Source organism: Eumetopias jubatus, unplaced genomic scaffold (assembly GCF_037043125.1).
Source record: "Eumetopias jubatus isolate StellerSeaLion01/CBP00866 unplaced genomic scaffold, mEumJub1_p1.0 scaffold_15, whole genome shotgun sequence".
In the NCBI taxonomy this organism is placed as follows: domain Eukaryota; kingdom Metazoa; phylum Chordata; class Mammalia; order Carnivora; family Otariidae; genus Eumetopias; species Eumetopias jubatus.
The window spans coordinates 28,361,696-28,379,908 of record NW_028274821.1 but is presented as its reverse complement, the minus strand read 5'-3'; the positions used below and the strand labels follow the sequence as shown (position 1 = coordinate 28,379,908).

The following is an 18,213-nucleotide window of genomic DNA, read 5'->3' as shown; positions in this document are numbered from 1 at the left end:
AAGACCCCAACAAAAAGGAGAATTACAGACCAATATCCTTGATGAACATGGATGCAAAAATTCTCACCAAAGTACTAGCCAATAGGATCCAACAGTACATTAAAAGGATTATTCACCATGACCAAGTGGGATTTATCCCTGGGCTGCAAGTCTGGTTCAACATCCGCAAATCAATCAATGTGATACAATACATTAACAAAAGAAAGAACAAGAATCATATGATCCTCTCAATAGATGCAGAAAAAGCATTTGACGAAGTACAGCATCCTTTCTTGATCAAAACTCTCCAGAGTATAGGGATAGAGGGTACATACCTCAATATCATAAAAGCCATCTATGAAAAACCTACAGCGAATATCATTCTCAATGGGGAAAAGCTGAGAGCTTTTCCCCTAAGGTCAGGAACGCGGCAGGGATGTCCACTCTCACCACTGCTATTCAACATAGTATTAGAAGTCCTAGCCACAGCAATCAGACAACAAAAAGAAATCAAAGGCATCCAAATCGGCCAAGAGGAAGTCAAACTCTCACTCTTTGCAGATGATATGATACTGTATGTGGAAAACCCAAAAGACTCCACCCCAAAACTGCTAGAACCCATACAGGAATTCAGTCAAGTAGCAGGCTATAAAATCAATGCACAGAAATCAGTGGCATTCCTATACACCAACAACAAGACAGAAGAGAGACAAATCAAGGAGTCGATCCCATTTACAATTGCACCCAAAACCATAAGATACCTAGGAATAAATTTAACCAAAGAGGCAAAGGATCTGTACTCAGAAAACTATGAAATACTCATGAAAGAAATTGAAGAAGACACAAAGAAATGGAAAAACGTTCCATGCTCATGGATTGGGAGAACAAACATTGTGAAGATGTCAATGCTACCTAGAGCAATCTACACATTCAATGCAATCCCCATCAAAATACCATCCACTTTTTTCAAAGAAATGGAACAAATAATCCCAAAATTTGTATGGAACCAGAAGAGACCCCGAATAGCCAGAGGAATATTGAAAAAGAAAAGCAAAGCTGGCGGCATCACAATTCCGGACTTCCAGCTCTATTACAAAGCTGTCATCATCAAGACAGTATGGTACTGGCACAAAAACAGACACCTAGATCAATGGAACAGAATCGAGAGCCCAGAAATGGACCCTCAACTCTATGGTCAACTCATCTTTGACAAAGCAGGAAAGAATGTCCAATGGAAAAAAGACAGTCTCTTCAACAAATGGTGTTGGGAAAATTGGACGGCCACATGCAGAAGAATGAAACTGGACCATTTCCTTACACCACACGCAAAAATAGACTCCAAATGGTTGAAAGACCTAAACGTGAGACAGGAGTCCATCAAAATCCTACAGGAGAACACAGGCAGCAACCTCTTCGACCTCAGCTGCAGCAACTTCTTCCTAGAAACATCGCCAAAGGCACGGGAAGCCAGGGCAAAAATGAAGTATTGGGATTTTATCAAGATAAAAAGCTTTTGCACAGCAGAAGAAACAGTCCACAAAACCAAAAGACAACCGACAGAATGGGAGAAAATATTTGCAAATGACATATCAGATAAAGGGCTAGTATCCAAAATCTATAAAGAACTTATCAAACTCAACACCCAAAGAACAAATAATCCAATCAAGAAATGGGCAGAAGACATGAACAGACATTTTTCCAAAGAAGACATCCAAATGGCCAACAGACACATGAAAAAGTGCTCAACGTCGCTCTGCATCAGGGAAATCCAAATCAAAACCTCAATGAGATACCACCTCACACCTGTGTCTAAAATTAACAAGTCAGGAAACGACAGATGTTGGCGGGGATGTGGAGAAAGGGGAACCCTCCTACACTGTTGGTGGGAATGCAAGCTGGTGCAGCCACTCTGGAAAACAGTATGGAGGTTCCTCAAACAGTTGAAATTAGAGCTACCATACGATCCAGCAATTGCACTACTGGGTATTTACCCCAAAGATACAGATGTAGGGATCCGAAGAGGTACGTGCACCCCAATGTTTATAGCAGCAATGTCCACAATAGCCAAACTGTGGAAAGAGCCAAGATGTCCATTGACAGATGAATGGATAAAGAAGATGTGGTGTATATATACACAATGGAATATTATGCAGCCATCAAAAGGAATGAGATCTTGCCATTTGCAACGACGTGGATGGAACTGGAGGGTGTTATGCTGAGTGAAATAAGTCAATCAGAGAAAGACATGTATCATATGACCTCACTGATATGAGGAATTCTTAATCTCAGGAAACAAACTGAGTGTTGCTGGAGTGGTGGGGGGTGGGAGGGATGGGGTGGCTGGGTGATAGACATTGGGTAGGGTATGTGCTATGGTGAGCGCTGTGAATTGTACAAGACTGATGAATCACGGATCTGTACTTCTGAAACAAATAATGCAACATATGTTAAGAAAAAAGAAAAAGAAGAAGATAGCAGGAGGGGAAGAATGAAGGGGAGTAAGTCGGAGGGGGAGACGAACCATTAGAGACGATGGATTCTGAAAAACAAACTGAGGGTTCTAGAGGGGAGGGGGGCTGGGGGGATGGGTTAGCCTGGTGATGGGTATTAAAGAGGGCACATTCTGCGTGGAGCACTGGGTGTTATGCACAAACAATGAATCATGGAACAGGACATCAAAAACTAATGATGTAATGTATGGTGATTAACATAACAATAAAAAATTATTTTAAAAAACCCTAATGACGTAATGTATGGTGATTAACATAACATAATAATAAAAAAAATAAAACGTTCCAGAGGATCCGTGCAACATTTTCAAGAGATTTGGTCACTTTATAAAAAAAAGAAGATATTACACTACTAAGGCTTATTTGTTATGTTAGGTTACATAGGAAGCAGTGTCAAATAAATGGTACTAAGCACTCTTAGATTATACTTATATAGAAATATGTTATTAAAATGAGTGTTCTAGAAATTGTATGAAACTCCTAGAAATCTGTTATGTCCTGATATATTACTACCTTGAACTGTTGTGTGTCATAGAAATAACCAATTTCCTTGTAAATTACATTGTAATGATCTCTCATCAGGTCTTTAAGCATGGCCGTTTTTACATCTTTTATAATTTACAGGAAGTTATAGGTTTACTCAGATGCTTTTACAAAGCTTTCTGCAAATGTGCTTCATCTACAGTAAGACTGATGGAAAGAACTCTTGAATATAGGTTTCTGATAACCTTAAGAGCATAAAACTGAACTGGGTTAGAATTTCTGGAGCTAATTTGGATTCAAGCAAAACAAGAATTAATCATTTGGAACTCAATGAATAGAGGATGATTATAATTTTTATAAAATTTTTGAGACACTGATTTATTAAATGCTTTTTTCCAGTATAAAGAAGCTATTTTCTTTTCAGCTATAACTTAAAGCAGTTGGACAAAATATACCTTTATATACCTTTGTGAACAAACTGAAACATTTATCTTTTCCTCCCTACCTGGTCTGTCCAGAATTTTAAAACTTTCAGGGAGTATTCTTATATTTTCATGACGATATGTTTATTTGCATAAATTTAATAAGAATCTGCTCTCCTTGTAACAGGACACAATTGGAAACACTGGTTATATTACCAAGGCTTTGACTGAAATGTCATATTCGAGAGGAGACATGCACAGACTCAGATAGGACTAGATGATTTAAGGAACTCAGGTAGACTTTATGGAGCCAATAAAGCCCCTTGGAAAAACAGCCCAAAACTTGTATCTGAGTCTATAAGCAAGGCAGGTGGCTTTTATACACTGTAGACAAAGAGACAGAAATTCATGATGAATTAACAGGATAAAGAAAACAGATGTTTGGGAGCTTTAATTAGTAAGGAATCCTAGGAACTTTTCTCTTAAGCTATGACTTACAGCAATTTGATAATCAGGCCAAGTTAAAAAAACAAAAACAACAACAACAACTCTATTTCACAAATAAATTAGTCTTAATTTGGCTGTCCTTGGTAAAAATGGGGGTGATTATAGAAAGAAAAATTATGTTTCAATAACACAACCTTGTGGATATTAGATTCTAACAGAGTTCACTATAAACGGGACGAAATCCTAATTTCTTCTAGTTTCCCCCAAAGCCTGGCTACAATTCTCCAAACTAATGTTTTCCACTTTTTCCCACCCTTTTGGCTTGGAATCACTGGATCACTAAAAGTATCCTTTTTCCTGAAGCCCTGCAAATTGCATATGCACAACTTGATGGACACTTCAGAGAAATCACCACAACAGCTCATGTATAGACAATCTTCGTCCCTGTTTCTCTCTGGGCCACTCAAAATATCACCAGGGAGGGGTGCCTGGGTCGTTCAGATGGTTAAGCATCTTCCTTTGGCTCAGGTCATGATCTCCAGGTCCTGGAATCGAGTCCCATGTCCAGCTCCCAGCTCAGCAGGGAGTCAGCTTCTCCGTCTCCCTCTGTTTCTGCCTCTCCCCCTGCTTGTGGTTTCTCTGTCTCTCAAATCAATCAATCAATCAATCAATCTTACAAAGAAAATCACCAGGGACACTTAAATTACAAGCCAAGAAAATCGTTCAGACTGCCATTACCTACTCTTCCTCTGTCTAAAGACGCTTTAAGAGCAACATCTAAAAATTCTCTCGACTGGCTACCCTCAGAACTCAGAAACTGGTTTCTAATTTGAGCCAATCATTAACCATTATTTTGCTTTTATTGCCATAGGATTGACTCTTTTTTTTTAAAGATTTATTCATTTATTTTAGAGAGAGAGACAGAGACAGCAAGCGGGGGGAGGGGCAGAGGGAGAGGGAGCATCTCAAGCAGACTCCCTGCTGAGCATAGAGGCTGACATGGGGCTCCATTCTAGGACCCTGAGATCATGACCTGAGCCAAAACTGAGCAGGATGTTCAGCTGAGTAGGATGCCACCCAGGTGCCCCTGATTTGCCTCTTATTACCTATCATTTGAAGCAGAGGCCTGACTTTGAGAACACAGCTGCATCACCTCCTCCTGAAGTGAATTTGATTGAACTGACCCACTGTCAGAACTAAGAGACTGGTTCAAGGAGATGAAACAATCTATCAGCTCAACTTTGAATGTGTGAAACCCCCAGGAAAGTTTCAGAGGAAGAAACTGTATTGACCAAAGGCAGGCCACCCACAAATGTGGACCAAAAATCTGGGCTTAACGTGGCTGGGTGACTAAACTAAACTTTCTAGCCGCCAGAGCAAAACCACAAGCCTCTTACATCAGCTATTTTGCAACTTGTTCTGCTCTCACGGACTGACAGGACCGCAAGAAAAATGGAGATGTAAGGACATTAACACTAGCAATGGCAAAGGTCATGGAACACTCCAGACTTTGAAAATCACAGGTTCCAACCTAACCTTGTCTATAAACCACACTGGTCTTTTTATTTCATATGGCAGCAAAAGCATAGAAAGGGGTCCCACCTGAAGTGGTCACGCCCAAGTCCATCACGACTGTATGGACTTGGATACCTGACTCCTCTGGGACCGAGCACTCCACTCTCAATGCCCACCATATTACACCTGTTCATAAAATGGTGCCACACAAACATGCATGTTGAAAAATCATAGAAAATCTGCTGATACATCAGAATTCCAAGTTCTTTTCAGCATTAAGGATCTTATTCCCAAGTTTCAGAGATTGTGAATTAGAAAAGGCAATCCTAAAACTCTCCCTGGTAATGGAACAAAGTTCAGGGCCACTATGCTAGCTTTGAGAATACTCCAGTCAGAAGGTAACAGCTCAGCCTCCACGGGAATCCCAATCCCCAAATCATCACGTCCTAGGGACAGGGTCTTCCCAGCAGGGGCGCTCGCCCAATCATCAGTGAAAAATGTTGCTTTTGGGTAAACCCGTGAGACACATAATATCTAACTTAAATCTGTTTTTTTAAAAAAAGGACTAATATTTTCCAACAGATGAATGAAACACAGACATTTGATTGGGTTGGTCAATTTCGAGGGTTGTGGGACTGGTTTCACGAGGTGTGGGGAAATGTGTTCTTTTCTGTTTATTCATCCTCATGCTTCCCCCCACAAATGTTTCGAGTATAGATGACACCCAATGTTACATTAGTTTCAGGTGCACAACACAGTAATTTGCCAACCCCATACAGTAAGCCATGCTCACCACAGGGGTAGCTCTTGTCGGTCAGTCTCTCACGGTACAAGCGCAACGCGCTGACAACACCATCGGTGATATTCCTTATGCTGTGCCTTTTATTCCTGTGACTTATTCTCCATAACTGGAAGCCTGTACCCCTTTTACTCACCCTCATTCTAATCTGTGCTCTCTTCACTGTTTGCAGATTTCCGACCACTCATTTACTAACGGGATTTCTCTCTCTACAGCCGCCAGCTCAGCTAGTAGTCTATAAAACTTCCAGAAGAGTTTTAGAGAAAGAAACTGTGGGGTCCAGGGAGGACACCCCAAAATGTGCCACAGTGGTACATTGATTATCTGGAATCGAAGCTACTTGGGAAACAGCTGGTGCGAGGACACCCAGACTGTCCTCTGTCCCCCGAAAGCAGGAAACGAGTCTCCCGTATGAGAGGTACCCTCCCTGTACTAAGAAGTAAAAAGATATCCTTAGCTACACAGTTGGGACTTCAAAGCTCAGAAAGCTGTGGAAACAAACCTTGTGGCTTTTTTACTAATCTACAACCTCAGCCCAAATTCCACTTAGAATTCCTGTGATTTAAAGCTCTCACACGTCTGTTTTCTCTATCCTGTCAATTTCTCACAGATTATTGTCTTTGTTTAAAATTTATAACATCTGCCACAACAAACAAAACAACTCTGCCTGCCTTGGTAATTTCTTTGGGCCTCTGTGCCTGTGTAATGAAACTTTGTGGGGTTTTTTTCCTCCCGTTAATCTGTCTCATGTCAATTAAATTCTTAAACCAGTTGGAAGAATTTTGGAGGAAATAAGATGATTTCTTCCTCCCTACAAACCATTACGTTTTTAACTATAAAGAAGTTTGTGTATTAAAAACAGAAAGAGGGGCACCTGCGTAGCTCAGTGGGTTAAGCATCTGACTTCAGCTCAGGTCATGATCTCAGGGCCCTGGGATGGAGCCCTGCATCAGGCTCCCTGCTCAGTGGGGAGTCTGCTTCTCCCTCTGCCCCTCCCCCATTCATACTCTCTCTCTCTCTCTCTCTCTCTCTCTCACAAATAAATAAAATCTTAAGAAAACAGAAAGAATCACACCTCAGCATATGCAAGTAAATTTTATTTATTATTTATTTATTTTTAAAAATATTTTATTTATTTATTTGAGAGAGAAAGAAAGATTGGTGGGGAGGGGCAGAGGAAGAGAGAGAGAGAAGCAGACTCCCTGCAGAGCAGGGAGCCTGACACGGACTCAATCCCAAGACCCAGAGATCGTGACCTGAGCCAAAGGCAGATGCTTAACTGACTGAGCCACACAGGCGCCCCATATTTTAAAAGGTGAAACTTTCTGCAACCTTTGAAAGCATGAAAATTCAGAAGTCATGAAGCAGGTGACTCACACAACACTGATTAGAGCAGGGAGTAAGGAGGTAGCGATGTCTCCAGTGTGAAAGTCACGGAATCAAATCATAAGTGCGATCTTCAGTGATTCAAGTGTTTCAGCCACACAGTAAGGTGTGGTCAGCTTTAAAATAAAATTCGTTTTCCAGACATTCTGTCCCCAATCAAGGCCTTCTTTGCATCCTCAGCTCACACGACAGGAAAGCGGGCCATGGTGGCGATTCCACACTGGTTGTCCCGGTCCTTGGCCAACAGCATGTAGCCCTGCATGCCCCGGTCCGTGCCCCAGCTGGAAGAAGACGGCGTTTGCCAATTATTACAAACAATCCAACACATTTCTCTTCATGAACAATCACACCTGATACTGAGCAGAGCACCAGAGGCCAGCACAGATTCCGGAAGAATCTGGAGAGGCCGTTCCTGTCCATGTTTGAGTTCTAACCCAGCACACAATACTTCTATCCCAGACCTTTCACAAAACTGCAGCGTAAGCAGGAAAAGGAAACTCTTGGGGCCAGATGTGTTTCGGAAATTAAAAAAAAAAAAATGCAATTTAGAAATGCAACGGTACCAAAACTATCGCAGGACCCTAGCAAGCTTGAGAGTACCTTACTGTGGTCACCACGTGAATATGTCTGTGCTCCAACCAAGTGGGGTGAACACTTCTGGGATTTCAGAAGTGTGCTCTAGGGTTGGGCGACTTGTCTCCAAACACTGATTCCAAATCCTTTTTTATTTCCAAGATAAGTATTCTTGGCTTTTTATACCTGTTCTTGACATTCCAGTATTTTTGGTTCTCGGGTTCTTCTCCTTGAGAGCCATAGCCACCCACCAGAATACCATGATCCAGGTCTTCACTGCTGCAGTTTGGATCATAATAAATGCCTGGAAAGTAAAATCCAATATTGGGATGAGGGTTCCCACGTGACATGTGATAGTAACCCAGCGAATCAACCATGGTAAGGGAGACGTATCAAAATTCAGTTGTGATATAAATCCAGATAAGATTTAAAAGTCAGGTGGTTTTGTTTAGCTAGACTAGAGGTTTAGGCCCTCATCTAATGCTAGCAGAAATACCAATTGTCATAATCTCATTTGTAAACAATAGTCAAGTGGCATAAAAAAACACCTGCCACAACCTTATGATTCTCCTTAAGGGATGTGAGCCTAGGGAAACAGCAGAGAACATAAAATTACTTGGGCCAAGGGCTTCTTTCCAGTGTTAAGTTCAGTAGTAACATTCTTTAAAATTTTTCAAGGTCTAACAATTGGAAAAAAGTAAAGCGAGCTATACCAATCAAATTATGTAGCCATTTAAATATATTTATAATGTGTTTAAAATCATGGGAATTTGGGTCAAGTCATGGCAAGCAGAAAGAGCGGGCAGAAATATTACGCGTACAGGATGAACAACTATGTTAAATCCACACCACCCCCCCCAAATTCTACATTGAATTCTGCATACCAAAGTGTCACACTTGCTGTATGTTAGCGTGGTTTCCAATTTTCCTACCTGTATCTCTACATAGACAAATGCTTACCTTCTTTATAGAACCGGAAGGGATCCAGGCTTGCGCGGACAGCAGCAGAGACGGGCCCCACAGTTGCCACGGCCACCAGAAGGGACGCCACCTGCTGAGGGATGTTCACGAGGCCAGTGACGTTGGCAGCAGAAGAGTCGGGCATGTATTCGCAGGATCCGTCCTTTCAAAGGGAAAGGGGAAGAGACTTGATTGCTACCATCCACCTCCTGGGGAACATGAGTTCAAGACAGCTTACAGGTAAGGGATTTCCAAGCCAAATTTGTCGTAACGCATCCCAGGAGCTGAAATGCTGGTGGTTGTTTTGAAACTGAAAAACTACCTTGTGTGCATTCAATGAATTATTCTGGGTCTACGTGTCCTTAAGAATGTTTTCCCTCGGGAGAAATCTGTATGCTCTATAGAACGCTGTGCATGTCTCCCTGTAGCATAGAAATAAAAACAGCCCTGTGGTAACCATCTAGGCAGAGAACCGTGCCCGGCTAATATAGTTTAACGAGAGTTTTGACAGCTTCCTGCTGTAGAGTCCACCATTTAAAATGCAAATATTAAATATGGTATCTGTTTTCTTCAAAAGCATGCAACTCTGAGAGCAGAGCTAGAATGATAACAGGTGAGGAGCTCCACTTACCTGTGCACAATATGGATCAGATTCCTCTGAGTCCAGGCCTCCGTTGTTCCGAACATGCTGGAAGGCATAATCCATCAGGCCACCATGGCAGCCCTCGTTGCCTTGAGACAAAAAGCAGTCCAGCAGGTTCTGCTCAGTGACACGAGTTTGCCAGTTTTCCGGAACATCCGTCCTTCGAAGGCACCAGCTGCACTAAAAGCCCAACTAGAAGCACACTGACCATTATAAAGCTCTGAGTCTAAACTGGAATGAAACTAAAAATGTAGTGAAATCTAATCACCTGCCTTTTTCTGCAAAGAAGGGAAACAGGACTGAGAAAGATATGCAGGAAAGTGGGAGATGGTGGGCAGGTCTCCAAGATGGGTCTGTGCATCAGTCTGAATTCTCCAGAGACACAGAGCCAATAGGATTCAAGCCCCCTAACCCACACAGACACACAGACACACAGACACACACAGACACACACACACACACACCCTTTGCCACAGCCTTGAGGCAGAATTCCTTCTTCCCCCGGAAATCCCAGGTTTGCTCCTAAGACCTTTAACTGATCGGTGAGGCTGGAGGGGTTCCGGACACGCTCCCCCAGAATATGCCGCGTTGGCATACCGGTTATTTTCAGCTGAGGGCACATGAGAAGCAGCAGAGGTAGAAACGGCTCTCTGACATCCCCTTTCCGAAAGCAGGTCATGACATTTCCCCCGAGGAGGGGTTCTCCCCTGAGAAAGGAACCAGCAAGAGAACATCCTGATCACCAGAGGCCGGGAGTGCACACCCAGCCGCATCTGTGCAAACACACTTCCCAAATAACCCTGATCTTCCCTTCCTTCCGCCTCCTGCCCCCACAGGTATCTCCTCGTCCTTCCCCACAACTTACTGCCCTTTGTCCTGTCATTTCTCTACAAACTTATCATTTCTCTGTCTAGAATGTATAGGAGCTTCCAGCTCTGGTCACTTCTTTGGGTCTTCCTTCTCTCGTGAAGGCTCCCAGATGCATATAAAAACTGAATTAAACTTGTGTGCTTTTTTCCTGTGAATTTACCTTATGTCAGTCTAATTCCTGGGTCAGGCCAGAGATCCTAAGAGGGTGGAGGAGAATTTCCCACCCCTCTCCCACATGCCCACCTACATTATTGAGAGAAATCTTTATTTAAACCAAGTCCGCTGATTGTAATTATTAATCACTTCTACACAGGGACTTCACAGCAAGTTCCAGAAACTTTGGTGTTTGACCAAAGAGCTGGGCACTCTCGATGCCCTCACCTGTCTGCTACCTCTCAGGCCCCAGTTCTGTTTTTGAAGCCTGGACTCATGTCTGGGGGCTTACCCTTCATCCTTTTTTGGGCCCAAGACACACCAATCCACTGTGTCTGGTCCTTTCTCATCTACAAAGTAGCCATGTGGCCCTCACTAGCAGGTGAGGAAGATGCACCCAAAACTGGCTCTGGGACATCCGTCCTATAGCTCCACTGGGTTGTAGCCATCTGGGGTCAAACGACCATTATCTCTAATGCATTTCTCTATTATTGAAATCCTATGTATGCATGTTCACTTTTCGAAAATGTGAAGTCTTTTCCTTGTTAAGATAATGTACCTTTGTCCCTATAGATCGTTGGTCCCATTTTGCTTCATTCCAGGGTTGGGTCAGACACAGCCAAAGGGCAGCTGATATAAGATGCGCATGTTCATAACTACAAGAACCAGAGGACATCCAGTATTCTCCTAATGGACCACTGGCACATTCAGTTATGTCTTTGGAGCCCTGTCAAAAATAAAACCACAGGCCCAAGATGGCATCACTTAGGTAAAGGTCCCAAGTCAGTAAACCAAGACCTAATACCTAAGCTAACCGCAGTTTCAACCGCCTCCCAGCTGAAATCTGACCTTTACCCAGTGATAATGGGAATGTCCTGGTCAGCACTAGGCCATGTACTGACAGGCCCTTTCTGTCCTCCTAAGGAAAGCGACCTTACCTAAAACAACAGATTCTTTGCTAATAATTTCCCTTTCTCCGCTCCCTCTCCCTACCGTTACAAACCTTTCTTTTTCCGTAGGTCTTGGAGTTCTCCTCTACTTGCTAGATAAATGGGAAGTTGCCTGATTCATGAATCCTTTGTTAAACCAATTAGATCTTTGTAATTTACTTGGTCCCTTATTATTTAACAGCCTGATTCTATAAGAAGTTAATATATTAAAAACTTCCCCCACTTCTACTTTGAAACGGTTTTATTTTAAAAGGTGAAACTTTATACATCAGTATAAGATATAAAAATTCAAAAGTTCTTGGACAAGTCAATCACACAAAGCTGTTCAATGCAGCAATTAAAGAAGTCACAGAATCCGATCACAAGTTGGATCTCCAGTGGTTCGAGTGTTTTATCTCACACAATGAAGTATGATCAGTTGTAAGATAAAATTCCTCTTCTGCATATTCTGTCCCCAGTCAAGGTCTTCTTTATACCTTCAGCTCACACAGTGGGAAAACTGGCTGAGGTGGCGATTCCACAGTGGTTGTCCCGGTCTTTGGCCATCAGTATGTAGCCCTGCATGCCCCAGTCCGTGCCCCAGCTGGAAGAAGACAGCGTTTGACATTTATTAGAGGAATAAACACATTTATCCCTATGAACAATCACACCTGATACTGAGCACTGCACCAGAGGCCAGGACAGATTCTGGAAGAATCCGTAGAGGCCGTTCCTGTTCATGTTTGAGTTGTAACCCAGCACAGAATTCTACCCACAGACCCTTCACAGACTACAAAATGAGAGACCATAAAATGCTTAGGGTCAGATGTGTTTCTGAAATAGGAAAACATTTCCAATTTAGAAATGCAATGGTACCAAAACTATCTCAGGACCCTAGCAAGCTTGAGACGGTATCTTACTGTGGTCATCAGGTAAATATGTCTGTGTTCCCCCTAAGTGGGGTAAACACTGCTGGGATTTCAGAAGTGTGCTCAAGAGTTGGGGGGCCTGCCTCCAAACACTGATTCCAAAAAGGATTCCCTTTTCAACTTTAAAGATAAGTATTCTTGGCTTTTTATACCTGTTCTTGACAATCCAGTATTTTTTGTTCTCTGGTTCTTCTCCTTGAGAGCCATAGCCAACCACCAGAATACCGTGATCCAGGTCTTCACTGCTGCAGTTTGGATCATAATAAATGCCTGGAGAAGAGAAATTCAGTGCTGGGGTGAAGATCTCTGGGAACACGTGATAGTAACCCAGCCTATCAACCACAGTCAGGGAGGCATTTCAAAATTCAGTTAAATGACATAACCCCAGATAAGATTTAAAAATTAGTTTTTATTTTTATTTATTTTTATTTTTTAGCTAGGCTACGGATTTAGGCCCTCATCTAATACCAGCTGAAAGACAAATTGGTACAATCTCTTTTGTAAACAACTTGTCAAGAAACATAAAAGAGCACTCACTGACACCTTGTGATTCGACTTTGATCATGTCAACTTACAGAAACAGCACAGAACGCAAAATTACTTGAGCCAAGAGGTTCTTTCCAGTTTCAAAAACAGTAGTAAAATTCTTTGGAACGTTTCAAGGTCTAACAGTTAGAAAAAAGTAAAGTAAATTAAGGTATACCAGTTGAATTATGTAGCCATTTAAATATATTTATGACATACTTAAAATCACAGGGATACTGGTCAAGTCATGGCTGATGGAAACAACAGGCACAAAAATTACATGTGCAGAAAAGACAACTATGTTAAATCTACACCCTCCAAAATTCTACATTGACTTCTACACACCAGAGTCAATCTTACTGTATGTAATGGTAGTTTTCCCATTTTTCTGCCTAAATTTGTATGTAGACAGATGCTTACCCTTATGATAGAACTGGAAGGAATCCAGGCTTGCATCGATCGCAGCAGAGATGGGCCCCACAGTTGCCACCGCCACCATAAGGGACTCCTCATCCTGATGGATGTCCGTGAAGCCAGTGTCATTGGCGACAGATTGTTCAGGCTTGTATTTGCAGGATCCGTCCTTTCAAAGGAAAAGGGGAAGAGACTTGAGCACTACCATCCACCTCCTGGGGAATATGAGTTCAAGACAGTTTGCAGCTAAATGATTCCCAAGTCAAGTTCGTTAAGAAGCATCCCAGGAGCTGAAATGCTAGTGGTTGTTTTGAAATCGAAACATTAGCTGGTATTTCATGAGACACTCTCAGTCTACCTGTCCATAAGAAGTTTTTCATTCTGGAGAAATTTGTACTGTATATAGAATGGTATATATATATATGGCCACATAACATAGAAATAGGAACAGTTATATGGTAACCATCGAGGCAGAGAACTGTGCCCGGCTAATATAGTTTAATGACAGTCCTGACAGTTTGCAAGTGTAGAGTCGACAGTTGTGAATATTAACTGTGAATATTAAATATGGTATCTGTTTTCTTTGAATGTGTTCAACTCCAAAAAGCAGAGCTGGAAGGACAGGTAAGGAGCACTAACCTGTGCACAGTATGGATAGGATTCCTCCGAGTCCAGGCCTCCGTTGTCCTTCACATACTGGAAGGCATAATCCATCAGGCCACCACGGCAGCCCTCGTTGCCTTGAGACCAGGAGCAGTCCACCAGGTTCTGCTCACTCAGTGACACGAGTTTGCTAGTTTTCCGGAACATCTGTCCTTCGAGGGCACCCGCTGCACTAAAGGCCCAACAAGAACCACACAGACCCTGAAACCAAGTTAAAAAAACCCAAGTCTACAAAACAAATATCAAGATTTGACAGCACCCACAGATCTGAAAACTCTTTTAAAACCTCGTGAGCTGCACACGTTTCTCAGCCGACCACAGCAAGGACGTGGATTCCCTTCACCTTTACTCCTGAGGGTGACCTGCTGAATACTGTCTCACCTGATCCTTCACAGGGGTTACGTAGCCTTTCTCTCTCCAGTCCACAGAGGAGGGGGTCTCAGCAAAGGGAGGTGCTTGGAACACATTCCCCTCCTTGTGCGTCTGGATTTTAAGGCCATTCATCACCTGCCTGAATTCTTCACTGGTCTTCAAGGGAAAGGAAATAGAATGTTGACAAGCATGAGATTTTTTGGTAAAGTACTGAGGAAGGACGCATGAAACATTCAGCAATCCTGCCACACTCACCAGGTCACCAAAGGCGTTCATCGCCATCGTGAAGCTGTGTTTCCCTTGACTGTATTCCTGATTGTGCCGTTCAATCATTTTCATATTCTTCGCCCACACTGCTCTCCTCCATCCTTCTTCATTCTGCAGAAAAACAAACTATCATCTTTATTTCTATTTTAAAGCCAACTCACCTGCACCAAATGGATGTGCTGACAGAGAGGAGGGGAAACCTTGACCAGGGCTGGGCTGACGCTCCGGGAGCTGCTCTCCAGCAACCGCGCAGCAGGACATAGGCCCCCACCGTCGTGCAGTCACGGTGCCTTGCTTACTGCCTTGGTTAGAGCGGCCTGGAGCAGCTACTCTCTGCTGTGAACTCCCACCAGCATAGAACATTCCCTGGGGGCCTCACTGGACAGCTCAGCTGTTACCAACCTCGTCATATAGCTTCTCGTGCGCCGCCTTCCACCGGGACCAGTGCGCATCTAAGCTCTGGTCGGGTTGTGGAGCAGCTGTGGTTATTCCCAAGCAAAGGGCAGCCAGGAAGAGAGAAGGATGCATGTTCCAAAACCTAGGAAGGGAAAACACATGAGTTTCTGATTAGGCCAAACCACCTGAAAAGCCATGCTTCTTTCTTCCGCGATGTTAGAGCCACTAAGGTGGAGTACAGACATGGACTTTATCCTCCCCAGGGTTTCCACCGGGCGGTGGAGGAAGGCTGAGGGTGTGGCATGTGCAGGGGGCCCGCTGCCCTGCTCCCCGCCCTGCGACCCTCTTCCGGGGGACTTGCATCTTGGCACAGGGAGGGGCGGGCCCTGGCAGCGAGGCGTCAGGGGAATCAGGCTGCCCTGTCTGGAGGGGTCAAGCGCAGGGACAGCGCCTCCTGGGAGCCCCGAACCCCTGACCCCCAAGGCAGGCGGCCGCGCTGCTTCCGCGGCGGCCCCCGGCTCAGGCTCGGCACAAGAAGACCACCTGTGGCCGGTGCAGCTGCGCAGGGTGTCCTGCGGTCCAGAAGGCCTGGCAGTGGATCGAAGCCGCCTTTTTAGGGTCCGGATCCGGTCCGGTCAGCCCCGCCCCCAACGCCTGTTCAGGCTGCGAGTGGCTGAGCCAGCCTGTGGGCGGGGTCTCTGTGCCCTGGAGCTCCGCGAAGCTGGGGACAGCTGAACAAGCCTGCCTCAGTGGACCCGCAAGAGGCGAGCTGGGGGACCACGGACAGGACTGAGGAGGGAATCCAGTCCCTCCCTAGGGACCCGGATCAACTAATTAGCAGGAGTTTATGTGTTGGCAGGCGGTTCACGAAAGGAAGCTCACAGGGAGCCCCAAGTGGGTTTCCAGGGTCACCCTGTGTATCCTTTAGTCCCAAAGTCTTTGGTGAAAATCTCCCCGAGGGCTGAGAACAGGATTATCTAGCCTAGTGGTGGCTCCTGTTTATTCTGAGCGAAGGTGGGGCAGGTGGAGGAAGCAGAGCCCGCAGGGGAATGGGTTATCGCTGTTTCAGGATGGGATGCCTCTGGAAAGGACTGGAAATCCCCAAACAGGGGATGCGCTGGGCAAGGCTCAAGTGCTTTCAAGGAAAGGGACTAGGGGGAGGGGTGTCCAGGGAAGGTTTGGCATTTTGTAATGCTCCTGCCCTGACTTCCTCATTCTTCTTCCCTCTCAAGCCTTTCTCAAAAATGACAGAAACGTGTTATTTACAGAGAAATCTGGCTTAATAAAAGGAAAAAAGGCAGAATGTAGAAACTGCTTTTTCCTCCCGACTCTCTGCGTTATGGATTATTATGTTACTCGGTATCCAATGTGCTTTTCTTCAGATTTAATTTAAGAAATTTGTCTTACTTGCCTTTACTTCAATGATTATTACTTTAATTTACATTTAATGTCAGGATTTAAATGACAGTTTGTGAAAATATCTTAAATGGAGGAAAACATACAAAATAGACAAATATCAATTTATATAATTAAAAATTTAAGGAACACAAACCGGAAGCATTGTCACTAGTCGGGGAATGTGCTAACATTTTTCAGCAGAATTGAAGCTGAGAACACATTTGACTGAACTGACTCCTAGTATCAGGGCGAGCCAACATTACTTGGGGCTTCTGTTTTTGGGGGCAGTTGGGTGGATAAGGGACAGAAATGCATCTGTACTTTCAACATGATTAATAATGAATCTCAACTGTGGGAGGAAGGTCAAATCTTTTCTCCCAGTGACATGAGGTCTGAGGGACAGGCCCTGCTTCCCCCTCCGGCCTGGGGCATGTGGGTGGGGCCTTCTCCTCACACTGACACAGACCTGCTGAGCCTTCCCCCTGCCATCACCCTCCTCCCTCTGACCACCTCATTTACGCTCCCTAGTGCTTCAGCAGTTCTGTCCTGAGTGGGTAATAGAAACATTCAAAAACCTTTCTAGAAAGTCACCAATAATCCATGGATGACATTAGAACAAAGCTAGTCATATTTTTTAAAGAAAGTAATATTTGGGGCAAGAAATTTCCATTTGAGGCTAGAGTTAGTTTTTCCCTCTTGAAAAACATTTTCCCGCTTGAGAAACATGTTTTCTACTTAATTCAGAATTTTCCAGATTTATAACAACTTGAGCTGATGAATCTAGGCTCAAGAGTATTAAAGAAAGAAAAAAGAAATCTTACAGAAGTTTTGACACAAAGTACTTCTGCAATGCAACAAGGCATCCCCACTTTTGTAGGAGCTACAGAGTTGGCTGGACTCCTTGGGCCCAGAGGCAACTGGACCTAATATTTCAACGAAATACGAAACAATGAAATACAATGTAAATGATCTGTCATTCCAAAATTATGCCTCCATTCCCTAGGTCTGCAGGGGAGATAGTGTTTATTCATTGAACAAATATTTATTTAGGCCAATCATATGTCGGGTAAGTGGTGAACATGATGCTTTGCAGGCAAGACACAGGGTACACAGAGAAATATTTACTAAGTCAGGCCACTGATTTTAAGACAACATAGTTTTTCGTTCAAATTTTGATTCTGCCTCTCAACAGTCATGTAACTTTGGCAAGACACTTCACCTTGTAGGGTCTATATTCTCACCTGTCAAAGGGAATTAAAAATGCCCATTTCTAAGGGGTACTGTAAGGATTATAGAGGATAAATTATATAGTGGTTAGTATACAGTCCCTAACATGAAGCTACTATTATTATTCTTAATGATGTTCTGGAATTTAAGAGAGCTCTTATCAAAACACCCTTGTTGGATCATATCTTAAAATGTATCACTTGTGGTTTTAGAATATCAGACAATCCAAACGTAATAGGACAGATAACAAGCCCTTTGGGTCTGGGGAGGGCCGAGCACCTGAGGTCACAGGACCCAGCAGAGATGGACAGAGGATTTCGAACACGAGACCACAGATACTCAGTGGGAGCCGT

The 18,213-nt window shown here is 43.7% G+C and overlaps 2 protein-coding genes across 2 annotated transcripts; both read right to left on the bottom strand.

Annotated features, from left to right (window-relative positions):
• Nucleotides 1-7,722: 7,722 nt before the first annotated feature.
• LOC114223369 (procathepsin L-like) lies at nucleotides 7,723-9,920 on the bottom strand. Its single transcript, XM_028122290.2, has 4 exons — nucleotides 9,706-9,920; nucleotides 9,075-9,237; nucleotides 8,301-8,418; nucleotides 7,723-7,822 (listed from the first exon to the last, which is right to left on the bottom strand). Exons 1-4 carry the CDS (start codon nucleotides 9,778-9,780, stop codon nucleotides 7,723-7,725), a joined length of 456 nt encoding a protein of 151 aa, XP_027978091.2. The 5' UTR covers nucleotides 9,781-9,920.
• Nucleotides 9,921-11,991: 2,071 nt separating this feature from the next.
• Nucleotides 11,992-15,845, bottom strand: LOC114223380 (procathepsin L-like). The gene is made up of 8 exons (XM_028122296.2): nucleotides 15,779-15,845; nucleotides 15,242-15,377; nucleotides 14,828-14,950; nucleotides 14,582-14,728; nucleotides 14,177-14,401; nucleotides 13,544-13,706; nucleotides 12,751-12,868; nucleotides 11,992-12,273 (listed from the first exon to the last, which is right to left on the bottom strand). Exons 2-8 carry the CDS (start codon nucleotides 15,365-15,367, stop codon nucleotides 12,174-12,176), a joined length of 1,002 nt encoding a protein of 333 aa, XP_027978097.2. The 5' UTR covers nucleotides 15,368-15,377; nucleotides 15,779-15,845; the 3' UTR covers nucleotides 11,992-12,173.
• Nucleotides 15,846-18,213: the final 2,368 nt, after the last annotated feature.